We start from the raw sequence: 22,076 nt of genomic DNA on the forward strand, positions 1-22,076 counted from the left end.
AGAGTAAATGTGGAAAACCACTAGCAATCAGTAAATCGAAGTAGAAGGTTTCATTATACTACTACTATTCTTTCAACTTCTTGAAATTTTAAATCCTCACTACCAGTAACCTCTCCTTGACCCAAATTATGTCCACCTTCCTCATTTATTCTGCTGCCATTCCTGGACATCTTAGATGCATATAATTTTAATATCTGAAAATGTCTATGACTCTACCAAGCATTAGCTACCCAAGAATTTTTATCTACTCCTTTATCTCTTACATTGGTGGTTTTTCAGACACTTGGAGATTATGGAATCTGTACTCCCCCAAATTTCCCGAAATTCCCCCAGATTCATCCGTGTTTCTTTGTTTGGGCCCAGGATCAGCAAAAAGATCATCACTATCTTATTTTTCAAGGAATTCCCAAAATGGGTCCTAGAACACTAATGCTTCACAAAACACAGTTTGAAAGCAGTTTTTCTGAAAGCCGTATTACCTCCTCCTCCTTTATTTACAATCTGCGTTATTTGCTGAAGTTGACATTGTGAGGCTATAGGGTGAAGGAGGGGATACGCTGTCTGTCAGGAGAGCGTGCCTAGTGACGAGTGTTCTTTTCCACAAAAGGTCGAGAGAAGCAGTCATTCATATTCTCCCTATAAGACAAAATGTCTAAGTTCTAGCAAGAAGAACTTCAAGCAATTTGAGAAGGTCAACAAATCACTTCTATTTTTTAAACTTAAAGTACACAGTGGGATTCAAACATATCTCTGTCAAACAAATTACTAGGAGTGACAGAGGTCCCAACCTCTCAGTCCAGAAAAAAATGAAACAGAACCAAGTGAAAATTTTTGCTCCTGAGGATGTCTTTTCTAGAATACAATGGTTATTAATTCACAATTTCCTTACTCTGCAAGGAATGGACTCTTTCTTCCAAGTTCCCCAGGAAAATTCTATCAAAAGCTCAGAAAGCTTAATATTTTTTAGATGCTGCATTAGTAGAAAATGATCAATAATGAAGCATTCTAACAAATAATATGCAGATATTTAAAAGGCCAAACAACAAATAGGTTTGTCTCTATGATGCTTCCACTCAGATAGTTAATAAGAGATATGGAGAGCTTTCCTAAGCTGAAACACCAACTATTTGATGTGCTGTTTGATGCATGAAGAATAAGCAAATAATAATTGTACAGTGCTACAGACAAATATTTACTTTACAGCACTACAGGCTAGGTAGTGTGGTTTGTACACAGTGGCTTAATTAAATAGGCTACCATGTAAAACACCTAGCCTCTAGTGAGATATCATGATTAAACTTGTACCTACAGTATTACAGAACATAAAACAGAAAGCAAGTTAGAGTAGCCCTACCAGCAAAAAGGGAAACAACTACTAAGAGATGGATGAAGTAAGGGCGCTTATAGAGTATCAACTAACTTTCCTTTTCTCTTCCTTCATAATAAGCTAAAGGGAAAGTGCTAGAAGAATAAAAAAAAATAGGACATAGGGACTTATATTCATTTTTTTCTTTTATTTTTTCATCAAATATATACTAAGCGCCAGCATTTCTTCAGGTGCCCAGGATACAGTAAACAAGACAGAATCTCTGCTGTCATGCAATTTTGCTAGATTGGTAGACAATAGAAGAGAAAAACGACATACAAACAAGTGTGTCTTTTCTAGCAATATATTTCCAGGTAATAACACCCAAGAAGATAAAGAAAGCAAAACAGGGGACAAGAAAGCAAACAGTGCTTTTTTTAGATGAAGGGGTCAGCAGAAGCCTCTCTACCAAGTGAGGTTTGAGTAGAAACCTGGATGGAAGTGAGATAGTGAACCACGTCAACATCTAGGGAACTAGACTTCCAGGCAGAAGCAACATCAAACAAAGGCCCGGAAGTAGAAACATATAAGGTTTGTTGAAAAACAGAAAAGAGCCTAACATGGCTGGGGAATCAGAGATGAGGTCACAGGTATTCTGGAGCCAGAAAATGTAATGCCTTGTGAACCATGGCAAGCATTTTAGATACTTTTCTGGGAATCATTTAAATACTACAAGTATAATGTTGCAGGTGACTTGACAGTGATGCTCCAGAAGGAAGCACAATAAATATCCAAGGATTAAAAACTGGGAGTCACCGAAAGGAGGAAGAATGGGAAAAGAAAGCAAATGGAATTTCACAAAAGAACTTAAACTTTAGCAGTTGGGCAGTTGGCATGCCTGCTGGGTCACCTTCCAATGTGTCTCCCGGCAGGGGGTTTGTCATCACTACTTTCAAAGCCCTTTCTCCAGTAAGTATTTTTAAAATCCAATATATTGAAGACTTGTACACACTAAAAGGCCAGAAAAACACCATTTACAGACTTGCATTACTGAGAAAACAGTTGCCCTGATTAAGCAATAGAATAGGGCTATGAGGCATAGATTTCCACTGGCATTGAGATCAGATGGCAGACATAGATAATTTCTATAAAAAAAACTCACCAGGATTATACACAAACACAACAAAAAGCACCTCTAATAAATTTGGACTGAGCTAATCGGTTTTCCCTGGATGCAGTCATCCTCCCTAGCACGTTTGCTAAGATTCTTTGATGCATTTAGAAGTAGTGCATTAACTAGAACTATGCATAGCACCATGCTGGAGGTGATAAATGCAAGGCATACAGAATTTTCATACTTTTCTTCCCAGTTTCCATAAACCATAATTTGTTAAGTCATAAAGAATGTTATAAGCATAGTTTTGATGCTATGGAACATATACAATAATTAGAAGTCATTATCTCTCAAATGAACATTCTCCCTTTACCCCAGGCTTCTAAATCCTCTCACCTTCCAATCCATTCTCCACAATGCCTGCAAAGACCTTTCCAAAGTAAAAGCTATTTAAGGCAACCCCCTTCTCATAGCCTTGCAGTGGCTCTCTGCTGATGATGGGATAAATCCCCAAGTCTGTTCACAATACTGGAAGCCCTAGAGTGTGACTCCAATCTCCAGGAAGAGTCTGACTTCCTCTCTCCCACCTTGCTGCTGCTGCTGCTAAGTCACTTCTCCCATCTTGCTGCTGCTGCTGCTGCTAACTCACTTGACTCATGTCCGACTCTGTGTGACCCCATAGACGTAATCCCACCAGGCTCCCCAGCCCCCGGGATTCTCCAGGCCCACTCCAACCTTGCACCTAAGGCTATAACACCAATGAACTTTATTCACTTTCCACCATCCTCTGAGTTAAATCCCAACTCAGCCCCTTACTTGCCGTGTACTCTTAGGCAAATAACTAGTCCTCCCTATGCTTCATTCCCTTTCCAATAAAATGGAAATATCAGTACATAACCTGGATGTTTTTGCTTGTTTTGTTTATTTATTTATTTATTTTAATTGGTGGATCATTACTTTGTAATATTGCAATGGTTTTTACCATATATCATGGCACAAAAATAAGTAAATAATTTAAAATAACGTCAGATGCATTCTAAGTACAAAATAAATGTGAGTTATTATTATTGTTATTGGTTGATAGAATTTTATTATTGTCACTTTGGCCAAAAATTTGCCCTTTCTGCCCACTCTTCTGAAAAACTCCTAATCATTCTTCAAGACCCCACACAAATGTCATCTCCTCTCCAAACCTTCCCTAACACACTGACTCACTCTCTAGCAGTATTTATCTCTTCTTGTGCTCTTACAAGTTGAGTGTCATTCTTCATTAGCATTATACACATACCATTGATTAATTCTTAATGCCTACATTTGTCTTCCATGGGGCACGAGCATTCTCTGAAGGTGAGGACTCTTTCTCCCAGAGTGGCACCCAGAACATGGTAGGCTCTCAACAAATGTTCTGTTCAATCAAATGTTCAATCAGTAAGTACTTAAAGGCACAGATATTTTTCAAAAATTTTCCATACTGCTAGGAAATAATTCAGGAAATATAAGAAATAACGCAAGGCACAGATTTAGATTTAGCTCACAAACTAGGACTAAATTGTATAAGGCAGTAAATGTGCCCAAAGCTTTAGAGAAAGGTTAAACATGTACTATTAAACATTTTCTTTTCACTCTTCTCCAGTTATTCTAGCTTTGTCTTTTCAGGTGTAAGCAAGTTCCTTCAGAGTATGAACTATGTCTTTTCATACTTTTGTGGTCAAATATTAGGCACAAAAGTTTATATTTCATGAACTTTCATAAAAATGAGGAAATATTTCCAAGGTCTAGGTAGAACTAAATGGGGAATTGGAAAAAAAAAAAAAAAAAACAAGTCTTCTTTCTAATACTAACTCTGAAAGTATACTGTCCTCTGTGAAGCATATCCCACATGCAAGCATGGACAGACAGACAGAGAGTGGTGGTGTTCACCAATGCACTTGCTCTTCAAGAGCAGTGTGTTAGGCCTGAAATGCATTCAGGACCATCACCAGTAGCTTCCATCAGAGAGCATCACGCTGCTGATGATGTAGGAGAACTGATAACTGAGGTTGGAACATGAGCAAAGGAGAGAAGGCTGACAAAGCTACAGGTGGCAAATGTAAGTCTAGAGCAAGCAGGCCACACAACATTGTTAATTGTTATATCCTGATACAAAATAAAAAGTTCAAATTTGAAAAAAAAAAAAATAAGAACAAGCAGACCACATAAGACAAGGAGGATAAGGTTATGTCTCAGGAGTTTCCACCCCTGATTTGGGGTTAGGGATGAATTTTCCCTTCTCCCTGTTCACCAATGCTTGACATTCCATTGATGCTTTGAAGTGTAGGACAAATTTTTAAAAAATCTATATTGTCTCATATCAACTAACATGGATTTGAGTGTCCACTTTTGGGTTTCAGAATTCAAAGGAGAATTTAGAAATTTGGGATAATGGTACACAGTCAAATAATAATTAAGGGAATAGAAATACTTGGAAGAAACTAAAGCAGTTCAGAACATTTTTATAAATGCAGCATGTAATATTAGAGTATTCCTATTCTCCTAATAAAACTTAAATGAGATAATACGTGTGAATATCCTAGTAAAGAACCGAAAATATAGGCGATGTTGGAATCCACGTAGATTGAATCAGCATTTTTTTCTTTTCTTGCTCACAGCAGAGCTCAATTATATATGTTGAGAGAAAAAAAAAAATCCTAGGACTGGTTAATAATGATCTTCATTTTCATGCAAGTAATTATAAGTTTTTTCTTAATATCCATTGAAGACCAATATAATTTTCAATACCAAGACTATTAAGTAGTAAGACTGTGTACTAAGTGAGGTTCTAGAACTTTTTTTCCAGTCTTAAAAATAGGCTAGATTCCCATGTGTCAAAGATGGAGTAACTGGTCCTGCCCAAGAGTAAAAGAAAGCAACTAGATAAATCACCCAGATTCCTTCCAGATTTAGGACTGCATCAATACTCTGATTAGTGAAAAGACACTGAATATTTATCTTTGTTCAGATATTTTAAAAAGAATCACAGAGTCAGTATTTCATAAGTGTTTCTTAAATCTTCTGCCATTAACCCACACTTCATAACTTGGGTTTTCAAAATCAGAACTATACATTCATCTGAAAAAAATATGAAATCTACAAATAACTGAAGATAAAAAAAAAACTGTTCAGTGGGTTTAGATATAAACTGCATCCTCTGCATTGTTTAGCTCATCATGAAAATTACTTTAATTTCAATGCTGGGATCAAAACAATCCAGTCTTTTTAAAAGATGTCTACTGTCTACTGTAAAGTAATAACATGTTTTTAGAGACTTCTAAGTGCATATCCTGGAATTACTAACTTAAATGCATGGTTTGGAAAATACTAATTGTTGATCATGAAAAGAATGGTTACATTTCATCATGACAAAGAGGCAAAAATAAAGTACTTATGCTCTTATTTCCTCATGTAAATTACATATGATGCTTTTAAAAAAGGAGTACATAATTTTTAAGGTTAGTGAAAAAGTCATTCAAATACATATGTTTGTATTTTATGAAAAGAAAATTTCATTGAATGCTCCATGAAAAAAAAATTTGAAAAATATTAAATATGCACTGAGAAAAAAATAAACATAAATAGAGACTTAATAAGAAGTTAAAAGAAACTATGATATACCTTTATTAAGAAATACAAGAAGAGTGTGTGAGCTGGGAGGTAAAAATGGGTGAAAATGAATCATTGTCAAACTAAAGTTATTTTGTAAGTTTGATGATTAATGGATTCTTTAAACTTATGATACATCATATTAAAGTCATATGGGCTTTTTTTTTATTTTTGGCAATTTGTGGAAATTTTTGTTTTAACTCAGCTAGAAAAAGATCACTTTAATAGCATAAGTTATCTCAAATACCATTTAATTGTTCTTTTTGTAATTTGCTGCAAGAAAATTTGTATAATGCAAGAGTGAAACTGGCTCTTTAGTCATTTTAAACTTTGGGTTATTTTGAAAACAAAATCAGTATTTATAGCTCTACCTTCCTGCTACATCCAAAATCTATTCTAAGTAAAAGAAAGGTCATGTTATTATATTCAGGAACTCTATAATAAAGAAATATTACCAAGGTTTTATGAAGATTCACCATTATCTGAGAATCAGTTAGTTAAAATTAAATGTCTGTCTAGTCAAAATAATGGTTTAATATTAACCAATTAGTAAAACATGAGTCAATTAATTGTATGTTTTTCACCTTTATTCCTTTTATGAGAACTAATTAGCAATATAACTATATACCTTTCTCCTATTCAGTTATACTACTTAGCAAACTATATGAAAATACATACACTTTAGGGGTGGGGTAAATCATGAGAGAGGACTTCTTCAAAGCAGTACATCCTTACATATAAATCTTCTCTTTGTACAAATGCTACCATTGGTTGGTTTTGAGAAAATTACTCACATGTACTCTACAAGTATGAGATTATAATTGAATAATAAGATTTAACTCATCAGAAAGGTGATCAAAAAAAAAGTTTGCCAATAAAGCAATTAAGTCAACAACACTGCATTCTCAGAAAACAAAAATAACCATATCATTTTTAGCTAAGTAAAGCATGAATACTGGCCTTAACATGTGGTGTCTATCAAAGGCAAGCTACATATTTCTAGGGGTAACTTGAATTTCCCAATATATTGTGCAGTAGATCAGGCAGACAAACACTTCAGATGAGTAAAAAACAGAGTTCAAGTAAATAATAATTTTCAAAAACAGGATCTCCTCAGTTTATAATGTTGGTTGGCAATCTAAGATGCAGACAAAATCAGTGTGTTAGAATTATCCTTAAGAGGTAATAGCTCCCTTCACTGCTAAAGTCCCTATTAAATAAAAATTATAGGTACCCAATTTTGAAGGGTATTTTAATCTGAAAGAAAGTATAATATTCAAAGACATCTGAAAAAGCCTAGCTTTTGCAATTAAAGTTCAATTTCTTTTGTACTTTCCCTTGTATTTTGTTATTATATTGGTTTAAGGAAACTACTCTGTTGTATATAGCATATTATATATATTAAAGGCTCAGTACAGTTTTTATAGAGGGCTCTTGGATTTATTTACTTGGCATTCCCAAGTAAATTGGGAGTTTATTTATTATTATCTACAAATTTTAAGTCACTTTTTTACAATAAGAATCTCAAAGATAACAGCAATTTGAATCATACATTAAATTAATTAATCACATAATTTCAGAAGTGGGAATTTAGTTTTCCCTTTATTTAACAAGTGTAAAGACAGAGGCAATAAATTAAAATCACTAGTTGACATACTACAATACGGCAACGCCATAAATTAAGTTTGACTTTATACATTGTTTTAAGAAACAAATCCAAGATTGAATCATTTATTTTTGTACCAAAAATATACTATCAGAAAAACTCATCAACATCAACACAAAAACACACACAAAAAAAGTCACCAATCACCTCCACAGAGATTAAAAACTGAATTTTAAAAACTCCTTCAATACTCAGTTGCCCTAGAATTAGCTAGGTGTTTTTTATAAGCAGTAATTTTAAAGACTCTCTCCAGTGAGAGCCTTTTTTATCTGGAAACAGCTAGGCACAGTGACATGAACACACAGAGCACTATGTATTCTTCAGCGGACCTGCTCTCCACTCACCTCACACTTGAGGACTGTATTATGAACAAAATTCAAATATTCCATTTGCTACATTTCTAAATCACTGTTGCTAGTCAAAAGCACTCCAAACACCACCGAATCCCTTCTTACCATGTATGAGCCACAGTGAAGCGACGACGCTGCCGAATGCTTTTATTCACCAGCAACTTTCTGAAAAAGCATGGTGAGTTCCTTGGCGAACTGCGTGGAGAAATTTTAGGAGATGTAGGTCTGTTTGCCGGTAGTCTCGGAAGCTCAAGCTCTAAGTGCATTTGCTCCTTGAATGTCTTTATGCAAACCTCAGATTCAGAGGCAGTAAGTTCTTTTGAAGAATCTTTTGCTGTCATGTCTTATATGGAGTGCTGGCTTTCACCATCCAAAACAAAAATGTCAAACATAGCAGAGACACAGCTGCAGGTTAGGAGGCTGGTAAGTCTGCAAACTGTTCCCAGTTTAATTTAGGAAGCTGTGGCTCCAAAGTAGGAGCTGCTTAGAGCAGGAGCAGCATAATCGAAGAATGGCAAGTCAGCCTGTCACAAGGAGCTTTATCAGCCTGGCTTTGCTTCTGAAAATGCGCCAAAGTGCTTCCTATGTCAGTAGCCTCCTTGTGGATGAGGTTTGTCTGCAAGCTACACACTGACACTCGCTGAATTCATTCAGCTGAATATATCAACTCATGAAATATTCATGAGGGCTTCTGATAAATCCTTTACATGCATTTTTTTTTTAAGAAATCTTTTCAAACACGCTGCATCCACTAATGGATAGTAAGCAAAACCTAGTCACTGAGTCACTCATTTTTGTTTGCACAAAGCACAGAACCAGAGCCCAGCCAGCATGTGTGATGTTAAAGTCTTCATTCAGAATTATCTTTCTCTGTAATGCATACAACAGTAACTCCACCCACCAAACACTTATTGGCCCAGGACTATTTAAACAACCGCACTCTGTTTCCCCCTCAACAACACCCTCCATCACCCAGATTTTCACATTTGCGAAGCCACTCGCATCATCAGCAAAAACATTAAATCAGACACTGTCAAAGAGCCTAGCTAAAACAGACCCCTCCAAATTCCATTTCTGAATGAAAGAACTGATTTGCTAAAGCTTTTTTTCCCCTCTCTCCTCTCCAGAAGATATAAAACTACAATATAAAAAGAGTCAGGAAAACATTAGGTTTGGAAACATAACAGAAAAACATTAGATTTGGTTCATTCCCCTAAGGAATTTAAAGACTAATCTTTAATCCAATAAAAATTACCTTCATTCTTCTGCTTAAGTTCATTGTCCCTGAGGTACCCACAACAGCCACTCTCTGTTAGATGTAAAGTCACTTCCAAAAGGCAAAGTTGTCTAGAATGGAAATGAAGGTAACAACCAGGAGAAATGAATGCTCCCCATTATAAGTGCAGGGTCCAAAGTCAAGCATCATGCACACATGTGTGTGCACACACACATATGGGTAGATGTAAACAATAGTGTCTGTGTGTGGGTATCTTAACTTGCTAGTGTGTGTGTACTTGGTTCACAAGGCATAATGAGACATATGGGTAGGGGAGCCCCCAAAAATGTCTCAAATTCCATAGCAGATCATTGCAACCTGAAATTTCATTTAGAAATATACTGGCATGCAGCTTCTACACTTTAAAAGAAGTGAAAAGACTAGTGTGGTGCTTAAGTACACAGATGCTATGAAACTCCGTACCGGCAACACTTACTACCAGGCCAGCCTGATCTCACCCAAATTTGACAAGGCAGAATTAGGGCTAGCCAGCGAGAGTGACAGTTGAGGAATGATTCACAGCAAGACTTCAGGGAGAAAGCAAGAAATTTAATTTTTCTCTAATGTGTGAGAAATTTCACCTTTATAATAAAATCATTTATATGTGTCAAATACTCTGGTTAAATATCTAAAAGCTGAATAAGAACAGACTATGACCTGTGCACAGGAAAAAATAAGTCCCACTCCAGCCCTTGGGGAAATGGTTTAAACTTAACAGGAAGGATTTAAACTCCTAGCTTATAGGTACTGCCTTGGAAAGATATCAGTATTGCAATAATATAGTAAAAGTATATTATTGAACAAAAGCAAAGTCATGAAATTTCAAAATTTGAGTGAATCCCAGTAATCACCTTGTTTGGCTCCTCATTTTAAAGACCAGGACACAGACTTAGAAACTGTCAACGACTTGTCCAAAGTCCTTTTTTGTAGTTGATATTAGAGGAAAAGCTAAAACCCAGGCCTTCTGATTCCCAATTGAGTGTTCTTCCATTATAAGAGAGGTTAACATAGTCATTTTGTCCTGCTAAGCCCTAGCACATGCACTTTATAGATTTGAAGATATTTTAACTGCTCTATTTGAGAATGAATTGTTAGTAATGTCTAGTAATATTATGGGAGAAAAATGTAGTTAAAACTATCTATTATTTACTTCATTATGAAAACAAAGTCAAACTTTTCCCAACAATAATGGGATATAAAACTGGAATATGTGATACTGCCAATATTCAGAGTGACTTATTTGCAAAAAAATGAATTAGCAATTTGAAGTCTTTCTCTTATTCACTTTTAAAGGCTGCCAAAACACAATAAGCATTTCAGGGATTTTTACCTCTTCCCAAATTATAGCAAATTTCACAACCCAGATTTAGCTGTATGTGAACTGGGATTCAGATGAGGAAATGTTGACATAAACATACCAAAGAAGAATAGTGGTAGAATTACAATTACTTTCTAATTCTTATTGTCAACTTATGTAACATTATGTGACATTTCACATTATTCTTTTACTTTTCATACCATGACAATCAATGTACTAGTTAAAGAAATTTTAAGAATCATCCTAAAAGAAAGATTTTCAAAACTATGTAAAGTCAAGACCAAAATTGCAACTAGCTGTTGATTAGCTATCAACAGGACTCTGGAATCCACCAAAAAAAAAGATGTCCAAAGACAAAGGAGAAGTCACAATGTGATGGTAGGCGGGGTGCAATCATGATAAAATCAAATCTTATACCACTGGGTGGGCAACCCACAAACTGGAGAACAGTAGTACCAAAGAAGTTCTCCCTCTGTTGTGCAGGTTCTGAGCCCCATGTCAGACTTCCCAGTCTGGGGATCCAGCAAAAGGACTGGGAACCTGCAGGGAATCTGACTTTGAAGGGAAGCAGGATTTGATTACAGGGCTTTCACAGAACTGGGGGAAACAGACTCCACTCTTAGAAAACACAAACAAAATCTTGCATGTACCAGGACACAGGGGAAAGGGGCAGTGACTTCACACAAGACTAAACCAAACCTAGCTGCTAGTGTTGGAGTCTCTGGTGGAGGCATGGGTTGGCCATGGCTTGCCACAGGGATAGGGGCTCTCTTGAAAAGAGAAAGTGAAAGTGAAGTTGCTCAGTCGTGTCCAACTCTGTGACCCCATGGACACATGTAGCCTACCAGGCTCCTCAGTCCATGGGATTTTCCAGGCAGGAATACTGGAGTGGGTTGCCATTTCCTTCTCTAGGGGATCTTCACAACCCAGGGATCGAACCCAGATCTCCGGCATTGCAGGCAGACGCTTTAACCTCTGAACCACCAGAGAAGCTCTAAGGTCACCATTAACCCTACCATACAGCCGGTAGACTCCACGGCTGGATTGGCTCAGGCCAAACAACTAATAGAGAGAGAACACAGCCCCACCCACCAGCAGACAATTTGATTAAAGTTTTACTGAACATAGCCCTGCCTACCTGAGCAAGGCCCAGTTTTTCCCACCACCAGTCCGTCCCATTAGGAAGCTTACACAAGCCTCTTAGCCTCATCCACCAGAGGGCAGACAAAAGAATCAAGAAGAACTACAATCCTGCAACCTCCAGAATGAAAACCACATCACATGAAGTTAATAAAAATGAAAAGGCAGAAGATTAAATCCCAGATAAAAGGACAAGATAAAACTCCAGAAAAACAACTACATGAAGCGGAGATAGCAACCTTCCAGGAAAAGAATTCAGAATAATGATATTGGAGATGATCCAGGATCTCAGAAATGGAAAGGAGAAGATGTAAGAAATGTTTACCAAACACCTAGAAGAACTAAAGAACAAACAGAGATGAACAACACACTAGAAGGAATAAATAGCTGAATAACTGAGGCAGCGGAACAGCTAAGTGATCTGAAAAACAGAATGGTGGAAATCAATGCCACAAAACAGAATATAGAAAAAAGAGTGAAAAAAAAAAATGAAGATGGCCTCAGAGAACCTCTGGAACAACATTAATCACACCACTTTCACATTATTGGAGTACCAGAAGGAGAAGAGAGAGGGAAAGGACCCCAGAAAATATTGGAAGTGATAATGGCTGAAAAGTTCCTTAACGTGGGAAAGGAAATAGTCAACTGAGTCCAGGAAACACAGAGAGTCCCAAGCAGGATAAACCCAAGGTGAAACACATCAAGACACATAGTAATCAAAATGACAAAAAATAAAAGACAAATTATTAAAAGCACCAAGGGAAAAACAACAAATAACATACACAGGAACTCCCATAAGGTTATCAGCTGATTTCTCAACAGAAACTCTACAAGAAGTAGGGAATGGCATGATATATTTAAAGTAATTAAAGGGAAGAAGCTACAACCAAGAATACTCTACCCAGAAAGAATCTCATTCAGATTTGACAGAGAAACCAAAAGTTTTACAGACAAGCAAAAATTAAGAGAATTCAGCACCATCAAACCAGCTCTACAACAAATGCTAAAGGAACTTCTCCAGGCAGGAAACACAAGAGAAGGAAGAGACCTAAAAAAAAAAAAAAAAAAGGCCCAGAACAATTCAGAATATGGTAATAGAATCATCAGTTCAGTTCAGTCACTTGGTCATGTCCTACTCTGCAACCCCATGGACTGCAGCACATCAGGCTTCCCTGTCCATCACCAACTCCCGGAGCCTACTCAAATTCATGTTCATTGCACTGGTGATGCCATCCAACCATCTCATCTTCTGTTGTCCCCTTCTCCTCCCACCTTTAATAGGATCATACATATCAATAATTACTATAAATGCAAATGGATTAAATGCACCAACCAAGACATATACTGACTGGGTGGATAAAAACATGTGCATGTAAACACTTCCACCTACCACCTCACTCTACTTAACCCCCAAATTGTATGTACTTATTTTATATTTTTAGGTTAATTATATTTCCATTATGGTTTAAAATTGCAATTTATCTTTTATTTTTTGTCTGGCTAGTGACTGTGAAAACTGATAAACATCTTTTACTACTGTGATTCCTGTGTGTGTCCTTAGTTGCTCAGTTGTGTCTGATTGTTTGCGATGCCACAGACTGCAGCCCACCAGGCTCCTCTGTCCACGGGGATTCTCCAGGCAAGAACACTGCAGTGCATTGCCATACCCTCCTCCAGAGAATCTTCCCAACCCAGGGATCAAACCCAGGTCCCTCGCATTGAAGGGGGATTCTTTATTGTCTGAGCCACCAGGGAAGCCCACTACTGTGATTCAGTTCAGTTCAGTTCAGTTGCTCAGTCGTGTCCAAGTCTTTGAGATCCCGTGAATAACAGCACACCAGGCCTCCCTGTCCATCACCAACTCCCGGAGTTCACTCAAACTCATGTCCATAGAGTCAGTGATGCCATCCAGCCATCTCATCCCCTGTTGCCCCCTTCTCCTCCTGCCCCTAATCCCTCCCAGCATCAGGGTCTTTTTCAATGAGTCAACTCTTCGCATCAGGTGGCCAAAGTATTGGAGTTTCAGCTTCAGCATCAATCCTTCCAATGAACACCCAGGACTGATCTCCTTTAGGATGGACTGGTTGGATCTCCTTGCAGTCCAAGGGACTCTCAAGAGTCTTCTCCAACACCACAGTTCAAAAGCATTAATTCTTCAGTGCTCAGCTTTCTTCACAGTCCAACTCTCACATCCATATGTGACCACTGGAAAAACTATAGCCTTGACTAAAACGGACCTTTGTCGGCTAAGTAATATCTCTGCCCTTCAATATACTATCCAGGTTGGTCATAACTTTCCTTCCAAGGAGTAAGTGTCTTTTAATTTCATGGCTACTGTGATTATGTAAATATTATCCATTTATCATGAATAATTATTATTAATTGTATCATGATTAGTCAATAGAAAATAATAGGATTCTATATTACTAAAACAACCATTTAATAGAAAAGCCCATAATCACTTTTTAAAATCCAGATGCACATTAGAATAATCTTGGGATTTTCTGAAAAGTACAAATGCCCCAGTAGTGTTTTTTTCTCCCAAGCTCCAAATGTGATTCTAAGGAACAGTATGTTTAAAAACAACTAACAACTGGACTATATGATGATCTTTTACTTTTATCTAGCTTGTTTCACTTTTTTTATTTTATATTCAGTGCTCTCTCATAAACTAAATGAGTTTATAACTAAATGAGCTATGTTTTCCAATTACTCAGGGCTCTCTCACAAACTCACTTAGTTTATGTTCTCCGATACTCCATCTCTTTTTCCTTGTTATTTTTTCTCAAGCCTTTATCAAGATCATAGAAAATGTTTTTGTGTGTATATATATATATATATTACATATTTTATATATATATACACACATAGGAAAACATAACTTTTTGTCTCGCCAAAAAATTTATGACATTTTGATTCTACTTGTATGACTCCACCAATATTATTGCTAAAAGTCTAGAAAGCTTAATAACTTGTTGATTTAAAGAAAATTTGAATGAGGCTTGAAACTTCTGATTCAATTTTGAGAATATAAAGAAATACTATATTGTAAAAAGGCTCTCCGGTGGCTCAGTGGTAGAGTCTGCCTGCAACACAGGAGCTGTGACAGATGAGTGTTCGATCCCTGGGTCAGGAGGACCCAGAGGAAATGACAACTCACTCCATATTCTTGCCTGGAGAATCACATGGACAGAAGAGCCTGACGGGCCACAGTCTACAGGGTCACAAGGAGTGGGACATGACTGAAGTAACTGAGCAATGTTGTAAAAAAAAAAAAAAAACAGGAAATTAACATGTGATACAGAATTATTATTAACTAAAGTACAGATTTTGTTCAAATTTCACAAAATTTTATGCTAGTCTCCACTATTTGTTTTCATACCTTATTCAAGATATACACTGAGCAGCTTCAGCTGTGTGCAACAAATTCTAATAAATCTCTTTTTGTTTTTATGCAGTTACACACTTTTTCCAATTTTCCTTGTTATAGCTTCTTAGATACACTCATAATTTAAAAGTGGACATTTAATTTCCAAATACATGGATCTTTAAAGTATCTCTGATACTGGTTTCTCATTTTGATATTAATTTCTCATTTAAGTACTGCTTCTCTACCATTCCCTTTTGCGTTTTTCAATCTTTTAACTCTATTGAGGCTTTCAGTGGCTAAGTCAAATATTTCTCTTTGTAAATGTCATATTGCACTTGAAAATATGAGAATTATTCTCAAATACCTTTTGATATTGATTTTAACATAATTCCACAGTAATAAGAGAACAGACTCTTTGATTTCAATACCTTTTTAGACCATGAAATTTTTACACCTTGTTTTATGTCCCCGGATATGCTCCAGTGTCTCCTGGTTTATACTTTGTGGGAACTTGAATAGAATTTGCAATCTTCTATTTTGTAAAAATTGTATAAATTTAGGGCTTCCCTGGTAGCTCAGCTGGTAAAGACTCTGCCTGCAATGCGGGAGACCCCAGTTCTATGTTGAGTTGGGTCAGAAGTGCTTTTCTGTCTACCTTTCTGTCGATTAATTCTATTAACTTCTGAGAGTTTCATACAGAAACTCCAACTAAAAATCTCAATTTACCTACTTAAAAAATAATTGTAATATATCATGGAACTGTATGTAACTTTGTTCTGTATTTGCCAAGTCTTCTGGAAATGTGTTATCATTCTTTCATAACTTAAAAAAGAAAGAAAAAAAAAGGTAGTCAATTAATTCTACCTACTTTAAATAACATTTACAAATACCAAAGACAGCTAATTGAAATACAAAACCTAAAAGTTAACAGACTATTTTAAAGTCTGAATTTAGTTACCTCTGAGAAAAGGAAATGCATGTTTACAGACACATGCAGGAAAGTTTGTTTCTAGAGTCAATATGCTATAGAAAAACTTGATATTGTGTTAAATATTGAAATCAAGATGACTACTGAAGTCATCAGGAGAAGGTATCTAGGTCAGAAGTTATCTAAGAAAATGTAAAACAAAAAGCACAGTAAAAGCAAATAGCACCCTGCAATAGTTCAGCAGAGAAAATACTGTTTCAAGAGAAAGAGCCAAACAGCAGAAAAAGCCAAGGAAAAAGAAAATAAAATTGATGTGCCCTTCTGAGTGCCTAGAAAAGAGTTTAAAAACCACAGTGAAAACTCTTCTATTTACATGTAATGCTTAGCCCTTGGCACCTCAAAGGGAGAAATGAGTAAGCGAGTCTATTAATGTAGAGATAATTGCTCTTGAGAATTCCAATTACAGCTAGTCTCAATTTTAAATAATGAAATTCCTGATATTCACATCCTAACAAAGCAACAAGAGTCAAGAATTATCATAATAAAGTATCATTCATGGATCAGAATAGAGTTATATGGCCCATAACACTCAATCAGTATTATTTATAACTATTTTGGATCAATTGAACATGATTTTCATTAAATCGAAATGGGAAGCAAATTAATTTCAACCAAACAAAATAAACTTATAGTGCAAGTACTATAACATTATTAAAATGTCTTTTAAAGGTAACAGCTTTGTAACCAAATTATTATTTTTTTTTATTTTTTTTGTTTTTTTTTTGTTTTTTAATTTTATTTTTAAACTTTACAATATTGTATTGGTTTTGCCAAATATCGAAATGAATCCACCACAGGTATACATGATAATTACACTCTTTTAATATTCAATGCCTTTCAGGATTTAAAAGTTAACTTTGAAATACATTTTCTCTGAACTGAGTAACCAATTTTTAACTGTTTGATATTGTTATGTATACTATTATCACAAGAAATCTAGTTTTGTGTTCTTTAAAATACATTATAAAACACAAAACTAGATTCCATGTGATAATAGTATACATAATATCAAACACAAAATAACATGATCCACATTTACTGTAAATACAAAGCTAGATATTTGAAAACACAGTTTATTCAGTAGTTTCTTTTTAAAAAGAAATAGATTTAAGGCTATCAATATTTACAACTAAATTATTTTGATTTTATCTTAATTTATATCACTATTCAGTTTTTCAAAAACAACACACCATCTGAGCACAGCCATTAGGTTCTATTCAATTGAAGATACACAAGCTCTTCCTTCAGTTGGACAAGCTAGTAAGTGAATTTTTGTTGTCATTTAGCAGAATACCAAGAAACAACTGTAGCCTCTTTCAACTGAAAACCCAGCTTACCACAGATGGCAACTCCTCCCAACTGCTCTATCTCAGAAGAAATGGAACTATAGAATAATTCTAACTTGATTGAAGAAAAGACAACATTCAACTGAATGTAAATAGTTGTCTAGCTATCTTGGAAGAGAACAATTAGCTGACTACTGTTAAAAATTAAGAGATTACAAAGAAAGAGTTAACATTTATTACATACCTCCTGGGTGCCAGATAGTTTTCTAAGTATTTTTTAATAAAGTATTTCATCTCACCCTGATTACAGATAACATCAGACAGGAGCGGTTGAAATCCTTGTTGGACTTCCTCATGATATTAAACTATGATGTCCTTTAGGGCTGGGCTGAGTCTTGTCTATTTCTAGAACATAGAACAGACTTTGGCACAGAGTGGATACTCAATAAATTTTGTACATCAAATGCCCATTATATTGCTCATTTTAGATGAGAACATCAAGGCACAAAACTGCACAACACTTGAGGAGCTGATCCTACATCAAGTTTTTTAAAACAGAAGATACCTAATGAGACAGAAGAGGGGATGCAAGCTCCTGGGTGGTCTAGGCATGTTACCAGAAGTATAGGTTCACATGTTCTAATGTCCCGGAGTCTGAAATTATCTAGCATGCTATCTTTATATGATGATAGCAACGTTTCACTTTTATCCATATGATACAATTTAATTACACACCATTAGTAAACTGATGCTTCAGAAAGATGTTCTTCTTGTACTACTTGCAATATCACCTGAATCCTAGGGAGGAGGTGGGAAGCCTGTACTCTAGATGCTTGAGCATGGTATCATAAGGTTCTTAGAGAGTCCTACTCAAGAAAGAAAGACCTTCCAATGGATCCACATTACGCTCAAGAATAAAAGCAGAAGCCCACATAATGGCCTAGAAGGCACTAGGCTTTCTCCCTTCTCCTCTCAGTATCTCTTGAACTTCATGTCCTTCCACTCTCCGCCTGGCTCTCTCTGCTGCAGCCTCACTGGCCTCATTTCTGTTCACTGAACATATCACAAAAGTTTCCTCTTGCATGTTTATCTATACAGCATGTTCCTTCATCTTCTTCTACCGTTTGCCCAAAGATCACTTGCTTGAGGATGTCTTGTCTTATCGCTCTATTTAAAACTACAATCTCCCCCATTTGGCTCCATTTGTTTTCATAATATTTGCCTGTATTACTTATTTACCATCATTTACTCCCCTTAGAATTCAAAGTTTCATAAGATCAGCTGACTTATTGGAAAAGACCCTTATGCTGGGAAAGATTGAGGGCAGGAGGGGAAGCGGGGGACAGAGGATGAGATGGTTGGATGGCATCACTGACTCAATGGACATGAGTTTGAGTAAGCTCCCGGAGTTGGTGATGGACAGGGAAGCCTGGCATGCTGCAGTTCATGGAGTTGCAAAGAGTTAAATATGACTGAACGACTGAACAACAACAATAAGAATAATCCCAATACTCAGAAGTGTAGTGACCACATGGTAGGTATTTAAGTAAACATTTGTTGGATGAAGAAAACAATGATCTCCTCAGTGCAGAATGAGACAAGTGGGGGTAAAAGGCAGTAGGTAAAAGAAAGATAAAATATCTCTCTCTCAAATGAGAGCCAGAATGATAGCAGCATTAAGCAGTAACTCTTTCATGATTTTGTGCATTATACTATGAAGTTTTCACTGCCTGAATGTCTTATCCACTAAGGCTAAATTCAAATGAAAACTCTTCAGTGGAATCTTTTCCAACTTTCATAGGCAGAGCCAACTGTTCCACCCCAATTGTACTCCACCAGCACTGGATTCGTCTCTCAGTTTCATAGTATATTACAGTACATATTTTCATTTGTCTCCTGAACTAACCTATGAGCTCTCTAAGGATCTGTACTATTCTATTTATGTTTATATCGCCAGAGCCTGTGATTTCATCCTGATCGATTTGTATTTATTGGCTGAAAATATAAATTGAAAACTAATATAGTGTCCCAAATCATGTTCTCCTGTTAGTCTCATATTTTTCTTATTGTCTTGAAAGCTAGTCCAGTCAATATTATAACTTCTTGTTCTTGATCAACACAGGATTCCAAATTGAACTTCCTAAATCATAGAAGTTTGACTATGTTTTGCCATTCTAACTAGCATTTTTTGCTTTTTAAAACATTATTATTACTACTGCTATCATTATTAACATCTTCACAGCAATGCAAAAGCAGAATACCTATGCTTTGCAATTTCTTTCCATTAGGTGGTATACAGGTAGGAGAGATTTGCTATGCCCTCTCCTCACACTGATTTTGATTTTGACAGAGTAATATGGAGCTTCTTTCACAAGGCACATTCTGTGAAGGAAGACTGTACAGACAAAAACACTAAGGAAGATCCTCTCTTTGTTTCCTAGGTCATTGTTAACATCAAGATATATTAACAAGGATGAATCAGATACATAAATGCGAGGAGAGAAACTATTCCCGTGGTAGGTGTTTTAAAATCTGCATCAAAACAGGGTACCCCAATTCCCAAAGAAAATACTAACCTGTCAGCAAATTATCTAAAAGGGTGATTACAGATGAATAGACTATTAGGGACATATATGTTAAAAAACAAAGGCACAATTGGGAAAACCTCTTTCTCTAAAATAAGCTTTCATCTTTTCATTACTTTCTAACCTGTCAGCAGTCTTCTATGAAATCTGTAAGAAAAAAAAATAGTATAGTATGAATTTATGGTTTAATTTTTTTTATTTTTTCTTTTTATTTTTTTATTGAAGCATAATTGCTTTATAGAATTTTGCTGTTTTCTGTCAAACCTCAACATGAATCACCCATAAGTATACAAATATCACCTCCCTTTTAAACTGTCTGCCATCTTCCTCCCCATCCCACCTCTCTGGGTTGATACAGAGCCCCTGTTTGAGTTTCCTGAGCCATACAGCAAATTCCTGTTGGCTATCTATTTTATTTATGGTAATGTAAGTTTCCATGTTACCCTTTCCATACGTCTCACCCTCTCCTCCCACCTCCCCATGTCCATAAGTCTATTTTCTATGTCTGTTTCTCCATTGCTACCCCGTAAATAAATTCTTCAGTACCATTTTTCTAGATTCTGTATATGTGTGTTAGAATAAAATATTTATCTTTCTGTTTCTGACTCACTTCACTCTGTATAACAGGTTCTAGGTTCTTCCATCTCATCAGAACTGATTCAAATACTTTCCTTTTTATGGCTGAGTAATATTTCATTATGTATATGTACCACAACTTCTTTATCCATTCATCTGTCAATGGACATCTAGGTTACTTCCATTTTCTAGCTATTGTAAACAGTGCTGCAATTAAAAATGGGATACATGTGTCGTTTTCAACTTTGGTTTCCTCAGGGTATATGACTTGGAGTGGAATTGCTGGGTCATATGGTGGTTTTATTCCTAGTTTTTTAAGAAATCTCCATACTGTCTTCCATAGTGGCTGTATCAATTTACATTCCCACCCAAAGTGCAAGAGCACTCCCTTTTCTCCACACCCTCTCCAGAATTTATTGTTTGTAAACTTTTTGATGATGGCCATTCTGACTGGTATGAGATATATCTCATTATAGTTTTGATTTGCATTTCTCTAATAATGAGCAAAGTTGAGCATCTTTTCATGTGTTTGTTAGCCATCTGTATAGCTTCTTTGGAGAAATGTCTGTTTAAGTCTTTTTTGCACCTTTTGATTGGGTCATTTGTTTTTCTGGCATTGAGTTGTATATTTTTGAAATTAACCCTTTGTCAGTTGTTTCATTTGCTATTATTTTCTCCCATTCTGAGGGTTGTCTTTTCACCTTGCTTATAGTTTCCTTTGCTGTGCAAAAGCTTTTAAGTTTAATCAGGTCACACTTGTTTACTTTTATTTCCATTACTCTACGAGGTGGGTCACAGAGGATCTTGCTTTGATATATGTCATTGAGTGTTCTACCTGTGTTTTCCTCTAATAGTTTTATAGTTTCTGGTTTTACATTTAGGTCTTTAATCCTTTTTGAGTTTATCTTTGTGGTGTTAGGAACTGTTCTAATTTCATTCTTTTACATGTAGCTGTCCAGTTTTCCCAGCACCATTTATTGAAGAAGCTGTCTTTGCCCCATTCTATATTCTTGCCTCCTTTGTCAAAAATAAGGTACCCATAGGTGCATGGGTTTATTTCTGGGCTTTCTATCTTGTTCAATTGGTCTATATTTCTGTTTTTGTGCCAGTACCATACTGTCTTGATGACTGTAGCTTTGTAGTATAATCTGAAGTCAGGAAGATTGATTCCTCCAGCTCCATTCTTCTTAAGACTGCTTTGGCTATTTGGGGTCTTTTGTGTTTCCATATGAATTGTGAAATTTTTTGTTCTAGTTCTGTGAAAAATGCCATTGATAATTTGATAGGGATAGCATTGAATCTGTAGATTGTGTTTGGTGGTAGTATAGTCATTTTCACAATATTGATTCTTCCTACCCAGGAATATGGAATATCTCTTCATCTATTTATGTCATCTTTGATTTCTTTCATCAGTGTCTTATAATCTTCTGTGTACAGCTCTTTTGTCTCAAGTAAGTTTATT

The 22,076-nt window shown here is 36.0% G+C and overlaps 1 protein-coding gene across 2 annotated transcripts in view; it reads right to left on the reverse strand.

The window, feature by feature from the left end:
- Positions 1–22,076, reverse strand: part of PDE4B (phosphodiesterase 4B) — a 539,031-nt gene that overhangs the window by 441,260 nt on the left and 75,695 nt on the right. The window contains exon 1 of one of the 2 annotated variants that reach the window (XM_070786389.1): positions 8,181–8,618. The exons of the other annotated variant lie outside the window; for it this stretch is intronic. Within the exon in view, the coding sequence (XP_070642490.1) occupies positions 8,181–8,416 (236 nt within the window). The 5' untranslated portion in view covers positions 8,417–8,618. Of the gene's footprint in view, positions 1–8,180; positions 8,619–22,076 lie in introns of those variants that run through there. 2 annotated transcript variants of the gene reach the window in all.

The sequence above is a fragment of the Bos indicus genome, chromosome 3 (genome assembly GCF_029378745.1).
Source record: "Bos indicus isolate NIAB-ARS_2022 breed Sahiwal x Tharparkar chromosome 3, NIAB-ARS_B.indTharparkar_mat_pri_1.0, whole genome shotgun sequence".
Classification (NCBI taxonomy): Eukaryota; Metazoa; Chordata; class Mammalia; order Artiodactyla; family Bovidae; genus Bos; species Bos indicus.